General features: G+C 38.2%; 3 protein-coding genes across 4 annotated transcripts in view; all 3 read left to right on the top strand.

Moving 5' to 3' along the window:
- Window positions 1-6,477: 6,477 nt before the first annotated feature.
- Window positions 6,478-7,479, top strand: LOC108664884. The gene is made up of 2 exons (XM_018151576.2): window positions 6,478-6,598; window positions 7,069-7,479. The coding sequence occupies exons 1-2, from the start codon at window positions 6,575-6,577 to the stop codon at window positions 7,477-7,479; spliced, it is 435 nt and encodes a 144-aa protein (XP_018007065.1). The 5' UTR covers window positions 6,478-6,574.
- Window positions 7,480-7,499: 20 nt separating this feature from the next.
- Window positions 7,500-9,671, top strand: LOC125178284. The gene is made up of 2 exons (XM_047881672.1): window positions 7,500-7,614; window positions 7,855-9,671. Exons 1-2 carry the CDS (start codon window positions 7,553-7,555, stop codon window positions 8,390-8,392), a joined length of 600 nt encoding a protein of 199 aa, XP_047737628.1. The 5' UTR covers window positions 7,500-7,552; the 3' UTR covers window positions 8,393-9,671.
- A 2,675-nt stretch (window positions 9,672-12,346) lies between these two features.
- Window positions 12,347-13,572, top strand: part of LOC108664889 — a 3,234-nt gene continuing 2,008 nt past the window's right edge. For both annotated transcript variants that reach the window (XM_018151583.2, XM_018151581.2), the window contains exon 1: window positions 12,347-12,672. In XM_018151583.2, the coding sequence (XP_018007072.1) occupies window positions 12,649-12,672 (24 nt within the window). In that variant the 5' untranslated portion in view covers window positions 12,347-12,648. The remainder of the gene's footprint in view (window positions 12,673-13,572) is intronic.

The following is a 13,572-nucleotide window of genomic DNA, read 5'->3' as shown; positions in this document are numbered from 1 at the left end:
CATAAAGCCATGTTGACAGTCTGATAGGAGATGGTATAACCGTCAAGCGATCGACAATCCTATCCCTCACAGATTCCTTTGCCTTATAAACAACACTTGTCAGATTGACAGAGCGATAGTTACCGGGGCCACTTCTACATTATTGAACAATGGTGTTACTTGAGCTTCTTAATTCAGTCGGCAAAGATCCTTCATTCAAGGATTTTTTTTTTTGAAAGAATACTGTCAATGGGTCGGCCAGGACGGTTGCTAATTCTTTGAACAATCTAGGGTGGAAGGTGGAAGCCGTCTGGTCCGCATGATTTGTTGGGATTTAGAGCGACTCTTTCCTAATCAATTAAGGATAGGCAACCTGAAATCTAGAATGAAATATCTCCAGCGGTGTTCAGTAGCTCTGTTGTTCAAGTTACGCGTCGCCTAGGGACCGAAGTGAGCTGAGTCTGATGTTTGAGTTGTTCACTACAACACCTTCATCATCACTATGTGTGATGATGAAGGTGTTGTAGGTGACCCCTAATATTTTTACTTCGTGTGTGTGTGGAATCGGGGTGTTGTTTAATGTGATGTTTGGTCTGTATTGGTACTCCTTTGTGTGGCTGGTCATTAATGTGTTTGTGGATTCACTAGGAGCAACCTTGAGTCTGTTCAGTGTAAGCCATTGTGATGAAGTGTTGAGATATGTTTGTGCTTGTTGAGTACATATGTCTGCGGATGGGTGAGTGGATATTATTGTAACGTCGTCTGCGTAGAAGGCAATGTAGATGTTTGGAGGTGGTTCGGATCGGGTATGTCGTGCATGTATAGATTGAAGAGTGAGGGTGACAGGACGGAGCCCTGTGGGACTCCGTCGGGTATTGGTGATGTGCGTGATGACTTGCCAGAGTAGTGTACATATGCTTGTCTTCCTGGTAGGTAATTGGCAAGCCAGCGTTTGTTGTCGTGTAGTGTGGTGTTGTAAATTTTGTTTGTGAGAGGGAGGCGAGGGATGGCATCAAAGGCTTTACTGATGTCTATTGTAAGTAGCAGTGTTCTGTGTGCGGGTTTGCGGGAGTTGATGCCATCGTTTATGCTTTGTGTGAGGTTTGTGAGTAGTGTTGTGGTCGAGTGGTGAGATCTGAATCTATGTTGTGTTGGAGAAAGTGTAATATGCGGAGGGGCTGTGTTCAGTATGAGTTGCTCTATGACTTTTGATGGTGTACAAAGTAGTGTGATTGGTCTGTATGAGGGGGCCTCAGTGGGTGGTTTGTTGGGTTTGAAAAGTGTGATTATTTTGCCAATTTTCCAGATGTATGGTATTTTGGAATGCGAGTAGGAGAAGTTGGCAATGTTTGTAAGTGTCGTGATTCCGTGTAATGTTGTCGGGCCCAGCAGTGGAAGAATTTTTAATTTGTTGTATGACCCTTTTATTGTCGTTTGTAGTGGCTAGGGTAACTGTTGAGTCTAGTGGAAATTGTTGTTTGCGTCTGATGATGCGTCTGTATTCTTTGTTTGCGGAGTGTTGTATTAGTATGTTTGCTTGTGCTTGTCTGGTGGGGATGTTGTCTGTGTTGGTGGTGATTGCAGCGTGGATTTGTTCTTTGTTTGCTGTTCGAGTTGTTTAAGCTGCGTATTTTTCTGTTAAGTTGTGTGATGTTGGATTAGTGGTCCAGTGTATCCAGGAACTCGAGCCAAGCCTGTTGCTGTTGTTCTGTGATTTAGCTTTGAATTTGTGCGTTCAGTTCCTGGAATTCTCGAGTAGTGATTGGTGAGTGAGGGGTGGGTGTTTGTCTGAGATTATTGCGTTGACGGATGAGGCTGGCTATCTCAGGTGTGAAGTTAGGGTTGTGTTGGTTTCTGTTGCACTTAGGTATGTGTTTCTTGTCAGCCACTTGGATGATCTTGTTGAATTGGGCAACAGTGTGATCAATGTTTGTGGTTGGGAGGAGGTTCAGGTGTTCAAATTTTACTTCTGTCTCGTGTTTGAATTCCTCCCAGTGAGCTCGTTTGAAGTTGTGCGTTGAAGAGTTAGCTGGGAGTTCTCGTGGGACGTTCAGAAATCAGAAGCTTCAGTCGATTTTTCGGGTCGACGTTGTCTAAATTTTATTTATTAACTCTCTTATTCATCAACATATCAAAACATGTCCAAAAATCTCAAAACCGGAATCTGAAGCAAAGAATGTGTTAAAATACTATCAAACAAAGTTTATTTAAAAAAGCAACATGTCGACTTCTAGCCAAGATGTGAATACGCTGCTACATGAATTAAGTAAAAAAAAAATTGACGGCGGTTTTCCCCATATGTTTGCTCATGAGGCTCACGATTCGATTATGAAATTAAGTATATGAGGAGCTGCTGCTGCCAGTCAGGGTTAAATTCTTGAAATGGTAGTTCATTTATCAACACAAACATTCTCTTAAAGTACATATCTCAGGCTGAACACATCAGTTTTGAAGATGCGACCAAATATCATTATAAAAGTTTCCTACCAGTAAATACCACATGCGTACCTTCCTCGATCACCTTCAATTCAACACATCATTAGTACTTATATCTTTAGTCTGCTCAATCGCTGTGCCTATCATTAAACTCTGTGCTCATTATGTCAGAATGGTGAAAAAATCAGAATTCAGTGGTGAGTGGGAATTACAGCTCAGTTTACAAGTGTGCATTTTTTATTAATCAGTGTCTTTCGACAGAGAAATCGTTAATCGTATTAATGGAAAATTGCAATTGAATGAAATTTATTGCAATAATTTATTGTTTAATGATTATGAAGACTTGAAATAATTTCATGGATTGGTTACCTCTATACTATAGCAATTAAATATTACTCAAAATCCTGTAAACAGTTCGATCCAGAATTTGTTCAGTAATTTTAGTTTCAACCAACCTTTAAATTAGCTATTATTTCATTCTGCAATAACCATCTAATTAACCGGATTAAAATACAAAAACGGAAGTCATATTGCAAGCAAAACGATGGAGTATTCGTAAAATTAATTTGAGGCGGGAAAATTAGTCGAAATATTCTGAAAGAGATGCAAAATAGAACTCTAGTATCTTCAGACGAATTACCTCTTATATCATAATAACTGAAAAATAATTCATAGTGTATCTGAATGAGATACTTTCAGTATTTCTTCTATACAGAATGGCATATTAGAATAAAATATCCATTAAAGACTATTTTAAGCTTCCAAAATTGCTCGTTATTATGACTGACAAGGACAGTTACTGTTCCTTGTACCAGCTGGTTCAGTGAAGCGAGCGCAATCACCCTTACCAGTTTCCTATAATTGAAGCAATTATGGCCACATAGAAGTAATTTGCAACTAACTCAGTCATATACTATCACAATCTGACTGCAGCGGCTGATGAATGTACAGCAGTCATGGCGGTAAAGAAGCTCTGTGATACGTATATGATGGAAAATAGTGTGACTTGTCGATACCAGGTGGGTATCAGTCACTATATCCATCCTTCTAATAGATTTTTAAGACGTTTTCACGACCATCATGCACGCTTTTCTGGTGTGGTGCATCGCACCACTGTGAAGTGCATCGACACTATCCTAGGCCGGCCAACCGAATGAAATTTCATGTACGCATTTTTATGCTCAACTGCATTAGCATATACAAGCTCAGCAATGTGCACAACGACGCACTATAGTGAGCACAACCAAACACCATTATACTGCACCACACATTACCAGTGGACCATTGTGCGCAACCCATCACTACCAGCGCACAAAGTGACACAATCACATAGCAATATCGCACAAGAGCGGCAAGTGATGATATTTGTGAAAATGAATTCTATGTTTTCCATGAGGAAGAAGTCCTGCAATTTGTAAAGAGAAGGAAAACTGGAACTAATAACTGCAAATAAAGCATCCATTTCCAGACCTAACCCTCACTCCGAGGATAACGGTACAGGAGTGATCTTCTACTGCGGCCCTTGCGACGACCAAGAGTTGATGATGCGTAATGGTAGGAACCTCGTCTCAGTCCTCAGAGTCTACTGCCCTATAAAGGCGCTGTTTACAAGTGCGACGCGCAGACGGCTCTTGGAACTAGTGCAACTGGCTGCAAAAATGAAATTTTCATGTTGACTATTTAAATGAGCTTGACCTGCCCTCTTGTCACAAAGAGATTTGAAGACCATAACGTTTCAATTTTTTATGAGTTTCAATTATATATTGATGGGTTCCTGTTTGTGAAGAGCACAGCAGTGATTCATTAATTTGAAGATATATGAATAATTATGCGATGCAAGATTCATCTTCAGCTTTGTTATCTCCTCAACTATAAATCAAAGTGCATTACGGAGAATGTACATGGAGAAGCTTTATACTTTATAGCATCAGCGATTATAGCGAAAGCATTAGTGGCTAAAGTTTCCCGCTTCTAATCAGTTCTTCATCTAATCATCTATACCTGCCAGCGCTTCGTTGGAAGCCGTCGAGTTAAGTCTGTCCTAGGGGAAACAATATGGAAGTTGTCAATGATGCCGAGTCTGAGGAGGCTTCTGATGAAGCAGTTGGTGATATTTTTGTTCCTCCAGCTGATGAGCTGAGATAACTTCATCAATAAAAATAGGACGTAGGTGAAACTCCTCCAATACTCGGACCAATAGGGAGAGGTTACTTGGAAGGATCATCGTCTTATATAGTTCTGGGGCCGGATTATCAAAACTTCGTAACTTTTTTGTACTTACGACAAAAAGTTATGTGGTACGTACGTAAGTACAGCCTAATTTTGGCATTATCAAAACTTTCGTACGCAAGTCTTAGCTAAAAGCGTAAATAAAGCGTAAATGTTTTTCCCGCGCAAATGTTTCCCGCTCAAATGTTTTGATAATACCACCGCTAGTATTACGTTGTCAGCAACGCCACTCGTAAGTCGATTTTGAGTACTTATGAAGTTTTGATATTACGGCCTAAGGTTTCGGAGCAGTGCAAACCTATACAGCACGTCTGATCCGGCCCTATGAGCGGGGCATCTAAGTCAAATTCTTTGGAGTGCAAACGCCGCTCTTACTACTTTCCACTGAACGAAGAAGTCAGTCCTAAATTATTATTGGGTAATATTTGCTGATAATATTATTGGCTAAAACTTTCATCGTGCACTACCAAGACCTAATATAGTGTTAGCATCTCAAACTTGATGCGCGAGAAGGGCAATAACTAAGAGAAACATGAATATATCTAGACGTAAAAATCGATCTCGATCGTAATTATAAAACTATGGTATCTTTAGGGAAGATGCCGAAATACATATCTTAGGATCTATGTAGATCCTAAGATATAGATCTCAGGATCTATCGCACATTGATATCGACATTTTCAGAAATAAACTATTTTTTTCTGAAAATGAACATGCGAATAATAATTTGTTTCATGGAAATCCCGAGTTTGATTCGAGTTCTTAACCTTTGACCGTAACATAAGATCGTATGACTTAAACATCAACGTGAAACAGCACATCCCGTTCTGTACCTACTCCCAGCACGCTAGTATACCATAACCAAATAAATTTCCTTCTCATCAACCCTCACAGCCGATTATTTTTCTGCCCCAATTCTGCCTCAATTTATCTTTTATCGTTTGAAACTTACTAGTTGTGCTTCTTTTTTCTAATCAAATACGGCTTATTCTTAAAATTCCGGGCGCACTCTGTTCAGTCTTTCACAGATATAAGCGTGAATACGATTATTTCATTTCGAAGTTACACGCACGATTATATTAATTCGAGTAGAATTTCTGAGTTAATGGCATCGATTCTGTTCGATCTTCGTTTTACAGGCTGGCCTGGCATTCATTAATGAAACGATGGAATATATATATAAACGATGGAATCGTTTATATATATAAACGATGGAAAATAAATTTGTGTATATTTAATCAGCTATTGTATTACAGTATATATATATTGAATGTGGTATTGCACCTCCTTACAGAATTATTACTGTATAATTTCACTAACTAAAACTTATTCTTCCACACACTCCGTAATATTGAAAATAATATGAAAAATTGCAAATAATGGTGGTAGTTCATGATTCATGTGCAATTCCCATCACATCCACATATTCATTGTTTATTAGTACTAATTATTCAAACATTATCCTTTTGTTATCTACATGTACTGAAAGCGAGATAGCAGATCAGATATATAAATGAGGAGCTTACGTTATCTCTGCAGACGAAGTTCATTTTATTATAGATCTGACTTTTACGGGAATATTGCAAAACCTGACGCCTTTTAGCATTTGTTAAACAATTTTACCTTTATTATAGATATAACAATAGTGATAAACTGAATAAAATGTTTTTCCAATGAGATCTCTGCAATTCTTGGTTGTGCCATTCCCGTAGAAGTCGAGCATGCAGCTGCGCTTGTAAGCAAGTCTAGTGGCCATTTGTTTCCTAGTTGTCGATGAGTGTAGTCGTATCGTGTAGACGTCAAATGAAATTGAATAATTAATTGGATAAATTGAATTTAAATTAAACAGGACTGAACTTTCATTTATTTACGCTGTAATTACACATTAGGATCAGGACTTAGGCAATACGATAGAAAATCTGTGCTTATTATGTTAACCGACAAGAATCAAGAGGTGAGGACGAATGTCAACGCCATTAACTTGTATTTGCAGTTGCGTACACTTTTAGTGACTAAGAAATTTTAATGACATTTTAAGGAATGACGGGCTGCTTAGAATGATTGTATCATCATATGCATTGAGAATTTTAATGTATGTGCAACTAACGAAACTTAGTTAACCTTCTTCAGTATCATCATGAAGGTTTTCCAACTAAAACAACAAACGCAGCAGTACATGACGTTATTAATGATTTCTGAAATGTTAAGCATTTCGTAGGTCATGAGTAAAGTTGATAATACATGAAAATTGTGCATGATTTTTAGCGCATTTTCTCATTTATGGAAAAAAGGCGCAATCGTGCTCGTCATGTCCATCCGTCCGTCCGTCCGTGACTTCGGGGGTGAGAGAGCAGGAGAAAATGCGCACTCTTTCATTCACTGCAATGGGTACTGAGCTAATTTTTTACTCTTTGTGTTGTGCAGCTAGAGTCTGAGGCTGTTCTTACTGAGGAGTGTAGACGCCACAGCAGCGCCTCAATTGAAGATCCCACTAAAGAGGTTGAATTTCGCTACATCGTAGAAGAACGAGATGACTTGGCTCGCAAGTATACATACGAAAAGTCCAAGGGAGGAAAGTGGGTATTGTTTTTCAAAACTGAAGATCTCTTTTCTATGTGGAAGAAAGCCTGTCTTCTCTACAGATCAGGGACACTTCAAGGAGTCACTTCAGTGGTATCATCGACAGCAAAAGCCAACCCTAGCAGAACCTCGCGCCATGAACTCAAGGTGATAAGTTTCCAGTGTGGGCCTTACGACGACCGGGATTTGATGTTACGTTACGGCATGAACATTGTCGAGCTCTTAAGGTACACTAATATTACAGGACATATATGATATACCCTACAAAACCGACAAGCAATGTAATTCAGGCACTCGAGCGACTGGCTGCCAAAAGAACCACTTGTACATGCTTCCCGTGTCTCAAAGATGGAGCAAGTACGGGCAGCCAGGAGAACACAGCTTCTGGAGGTAACAACTCCTCTAACAAGTCACGTATGTTTCAATCAAACTTGATGAAAAGTGACATTCAAGTTCTTATGGACTATCAGAGTAACATGCACTTACAAAGTAATGAATTAATGAAGATATGCTAGGAGGTTACAAGAGCGAGCTTGGAAGAGTTTTATTGACATTCTGACGGTACTTTGCTGTATGATAGCAGTATCCACGCAATTTAAATCTGTTCATTACATCCTTCTTTTCCTTCAGCAGGGACCGTGACTTTTTAAATCCCGAGTGTGAGAACTGGCGATCAAGGCCAACTAGAAGCAGTCAAGAATCTTGGAAGTCAAATGGGAATGACCAAACCTTCGGCAAAGTCGGGCCTACAATCGAGATGGACAATCCAACGTCTAGATTGGACACTCGCTGGTTAACTGAACCTGAGGATTTCTATGACACTATCGATAAGAACACTAAATTAAAAAAGCTGGGTTACTGGGCGATGGAGTGTCCACGGGATAACCTTGACGCTCTATGGATTAAGGCTCGCAAGCTTTTCCGAGATGGGGATCTTCCTGAAGAAATTGTGTGCGTGGAAGCATCAACCAAACTACACTTCTACCATAACAATGGCTCGGGATGTCTCAAGTTTCGATGTTCCATAAAAGGAGAACAAGAGTCAATGCTTGTGGGTAAACGCGTTGCTCAGAGCATGGACTTATCGAATGGTAACGGAAAAATGTACTTCAAAATCGGGAATAAAACATTGTTTAGATTCACTATGAATGAATTAGGTCAATATTAATTACGAACTCACTCGAATGTTGGCTTTTACTCTTTCGTTTAACGCGTGTAATGACTTGTGTTCGTATGTTTGTCCGATTCAAAATCATAATTAATGCAGTCGCATTTTTTATCGCTGTTGTTCGTTATTCTGTGTGGTAACATTTGCATTTTAATCATGGAACATATATTGTGTGATTGTGATTTTTTGATGTGCATTTGAAAGAATCTAAAAGGCGAAAAGAATAAACCTACCCGAAACTTAGAAAGACGATTTCTTCGTCATTTTTGTGTAACAAACGAAATATTGCAGACAACAACTTTGGTAAAAAGGTTAAATAAATAAGGATATGGACTCGATGTCTGCCACGGAGGCGCCGTCGGCCAGTCTGAGGATGAGAACCATTACATGTTAGCGGTTGTTGAGAGCTCGGCAGTTATTTGGTGTTCATTTTTGTGAACGGCGGTAACCGATTTTCAGCATTGAAAATTGGCAGAGAGCTTTGAATGCATACAATTTTTCAAACTAAAACTATAATTATTTTTTTTATCAACTTGCCAACAGTTGTAGCTATCAATATGTCATTTGTTTCACTCGGGTTGAATTATGTCATATAATAATATGCTTTTCAATGACATTTTTCATGAAGTTATTAAAATAATAATTGGGTATACCAATTACAATATATCAGATTCGTACGATAGGAGCGTTCCTTATCTGCAGATAAACAATTGATAAACGTTATTAGTTGGAAAGGAAATGCCACGTCTTCCATATTATCTCCTAAAACGTATTATCAACGAAGCAATCGGAGCCTCAATGATCCGGTCGCGCATACTTGAAATTTCGATACTTCTACATTGGGTAAAAAATCCCCCAACAAATCTGGATAATTATTGTTAGGGGTAGAAGTGAACTCTTAGAATTTGCGTCACCCAGCTTCAAATTTCTCCAAGTTCAATATTCGAAGCTGCAAAAATTCTTAACGCATCGTTTAGCAATCCTTGACGCTCTTCATAGTGCATGTAGAGGTTTATCTCTGTGCTCACAGTCGATACTTTTAAACTCGTCCCGTTGTTTGGCCTCCCTGCTAGTATAGGCTGTCAATTACGATGAAATGAGATGTAGTTATAGTTAATAGTTAGAGTTCAGAAGTCATCGTTATTCCCGGTCGTGTTTTACGCAATAGTGTATGCAATGCTATGTTCTTATGTGTGCAATATTCGAATAAATCTTCCTTGTAGGGATAAATTTTTGGCAGGTAAAGCAACATGTCTTAATTATCTTCCTGAAACATAACTGTCGGCTCGAAATTAATATTCTCAATGCATTGCAGCCTGTTCTGGGGTACACATACATTATCAGCCTACGCGACCATATAAATTAAAGAGTTTCTTAACATTTAATTCTGGAAACCATAAATTTTTGTTAAACATGGATATGTAAACAAGTTTTTAGTCAGAATTTTTAACCGAATAATAAAGTTCACGTGCAAAACTTGCACAATTATTGAAATTTGCGGTGGGAAAACACATTTTTCTCGTGGAAGCTTTAATAATTGTGAGATAAGAAAATTCTTTTAAAAATGGTCATTAGGCAGGAATCAAAGTGAAAAATAATTTTGATCACCAAATGAATTTCTCAACAAGTTTTTATGCTCCTCAATGAAAACGTATCAATCAAGCTGCTATTAGTGCAAAAACTTTTGTGGATAATAAATTTAGCAATACTGTATAATGCTGAATCTTCATGGAAGGATCTTATCAAATTGTAATCTTTTAAAATAGATGCATGTTTACTGTTTAGGGTGCATCAGAGAGCTTGCATTTTTGAAGAGTTACAGTATAAGGAAATGTTATTTTTTCCGACGCACCATTTATTTTAAATGAAACTGTCAAAATATTTCTTACAGAATTCTCAACAATCTTGGATTTAAAAACTACAAAATCGCCAAGTTTATTCACGGTTTTCTTACCAAAAGCGTTTCGCGGACCAGCTTCCTCATAAGTTAAAAATTGCCGAGGTGAAGTACTTTACACTTGTCAGCATTAAAATGTAGCTGCCACTTATCAGCCCAGTTAACTAAACTATCAAGATCATCTTGCACTTGCGCTTTATTTGATGAAGCATCCTTTGCTGTGTTACAAACTTTTGTGTCGTCGGCATACATGGAGCACACGCTGGACACTGCTTCTGGCAAATCGTTTATAAAAGCAACGAACTTAATTAACAGGCCCAAGAACGCTTCCTTGTGGCACGCCACTGAGTGCTGTTGCCCAGTTTGAGATGCGGCTAACAGTGTACGCAGTATCAAAATTAGACTGGTATTGACTTGATTGAAGTAAATTAAACACAACTTTCCTACCTGAAAATGAAAAAAATGGCCAAGGTATGGGTGTTTGTATTGGATTTCCAAACTGATTTGTATGAAACATGCAATGTCGTGTTGTAGCGGGATTACTACGCTCCATACACAAAGTTACTGGGTCTCTACAAGCGGGCCCTAACGTACGAGGATGAATGACAACTGGTTCAGCAAATTTACAAAGGCCATCAGATTTACTTAAATTTCATGGAAAACCCGCTTCCACGATATAGGACCATATTTAAATGCATTTAGGTTTAATAGTACAGACAATATATAGACATTAATTACAGATATTTACAGTCAATACAAAGTGTGGTAGGTCAGGCAATGGTAGGCTGGCTACTAGCAATACGCTGCTTCCCACGAAAACTACCTACGAATACTCTTTCTCTTCAGTCTCTGTTAGAGAGGTGCGGCGACTGGAGACAACTAATAGCGAGGCCAAAGCTGGCCCGCTACAGTGTAGTTCATTTAACCAAAAATAAACCATTTTCTTTGTTGCTTAATAATTGATAACTAATCACTTGAATAATCTCTAATTAAGCTTACAACCAGCAGGCATCTGAGGTTGAAACAACGTTGATTATTGGTTGATTTCAGTTTAAATGTTGAACAACTAAAATTAAACGTGAAATCAACGTCAAAATCTGACCAACACAATATGTTACATAATAATTTTATTTATAACAACTAAAATCAAGCATAAATTGGCGATACGAGGAATGCTTGAACAACAACACATAAGTGGCTGCTGCATTTTAATGCTGACAAGTGTAAAGTACTTCACTTCTCATTAACGTCGATCAGTTTGTCTCGAAACCTGCTGTTATGCAACCCTGCGATAGCACGCTATACCTGCAAGTTTTGATTGCAGATGTGATTTTAGATTCTCTACACAATTAAGTATCCCTTCTCTGAAAAATAGCAGAAATTAAAGATGTTCAGAAAATTTAGGCACAAAAGTGCCTCCTCATTAAGTCATGATGTGGAAAGTTTGGTGAAAAAATTTATTTATATATCACATGCAATCGAGCTGCAATGGTCAAGTTGGCTAAGGCGTCGCGCGGCTTGAAGCGATTTGGGGTATGGAGCCTGCTTCGGTCGAATGGTTCTTCCAGCGGAGAAAAAAAGGTGGACAAATAGATAAAGGGTATCAAATAGAATGTCTATATCATAATTAAATGAAACTCATTCTAATAAGATTCTGGTATAATGTACCTGTCGCGATAAAACATGTTTAGTGAAATCCGGTCATACATCAACATGATGGTTTTTTTTCAACGTGATCCCAACGTTGTAAAAGGTTTGTTCTTCAATGTTGATTCAACCAGAGAATTTGACGTTGCAGCAACGTCGTAGTAGCAACATTGATTAAACGTTACGTCGTAACGCCAGTACGACGTTTCCAGAATAGCGTTGCTTCAATTTTCATACTAAACCTTTTTTCTACTCGATCCCACAGTCGTAACAGGTAGTTGTTTCAACGTCGATTTAACCAGCGAATGCCTGCTGAGTACATTGACTGATAAGAAAGCAGACCTGATAAATGATGAGCATATCTTATCTATGTAGACGAAGAATCAGTTCATTTCATCATCAGAGGTACCTGTTGCTGGACATTACCGATCGAGATCTTGGGCTTTTTTACCTTCACAAAAAATTAAACCCAGTTGACACCCTTAAAAATCTTATTTGTACCTAAGCTTTAGCAGTTTTTGGTTGCATAGCTTCAGTGTCTGACTAACAGCTTCGACGTCTATCGACCAATAAGTTCTTTAGGAAATGAGAAGGGTTGATTCCGAATGTAATTTTGGCTTGCAACGTGGTTTTGATTGCAACTCAGTAATTTCATCCAGTAATTCATCGACGTAAGGATACGGACATTCATACAGAAAAATCTATCCTCATTATGTCGACGGAGCAGAATCCAGTGGTGAGTGGAAATTACAGCCCAGTTTACAGGTGTACGCTTTTATTACACAGGGTATTTAATTAGTGCGATCAAGTCGTTGCTCGTAATCACTGATAATTACAAATGAATGAAAGTTAAAACTATTATTAAAACAATTATTTATTGTTTTAATGATTTTTTGGGCTTAAAATGATTGCATGGATTGGTTACCTCTATAACAATTATATATGATCCAAAACCCTGTAGACAGCTCGATCCAAAATTCACTCAACAATTTCAGTTTCAAACTCATACTTAATTAAAGTAGCTGACCTCAAGTGTCCACCATTAGTCGAATTGAAATACACAAAACGCAATTCATATTGTAAGCTAATCGATGGAGTACTCATTAAAATTAAATCGAGGCGGGAAAATTAGTCGCAATCTTCTGAAATAGATGCATAGTAGAATTTCAGTTCTTTCTTTAGACGAATTAATTCCTTAATTTATCACAATAATTAAATATAATTCATAGTGTCTCTGAATGAGATAATTTCAAGATTTACAACTTTCAGAATAGAATGTTGGAACAGGATATACATAAAAACTGTATTAAGCGTCAAAAATTGTTCGTTCGTTAAAAAACGGATAAAAAAAATTGTTGCTTGTGCAGTGACGAGTCATTATTGGCGGTGATGACCGCCAATCTTCTTATCAATGCCGTAATGGAAGCTTATTTGCACCAATTACTTGGAACCACTTTGCAACCAACTCAGCTGTACTACCGCGATCTGACTGCTAAATGTACTGCAGTCATGGTGTTAAAGATGTGATTTGATAGAGAACACTGTCTGGTCGTTACCAGGTGGGTATCAGTCGCTATATATCCTTACTTCTAGTAGATTTTTAAAACGTACTCACGACCACCGCTCGCTCTTATAG

The sequence above is a fragment of the Hyalella azteca genome, unplaced genomic scaffold (assembly GCF_000764305.2).
Source record: "Hyalella azteca isolate HAZT.00-mixed unplaced genomic scaffold, Hazt_2.0.2 contig8565, whole genome shotgun sequence".
In the NCBI taxonomy this organism is placed as follows: Eukaryota; Metazoa; Arthropoda; class Malacostraca; order Amphipoda; family Hyalellidae; genus Hyalella; species Hyalella azteca.
This window is presented reverse-complemented; position numbering and strand designations above follow the sequence as displayed.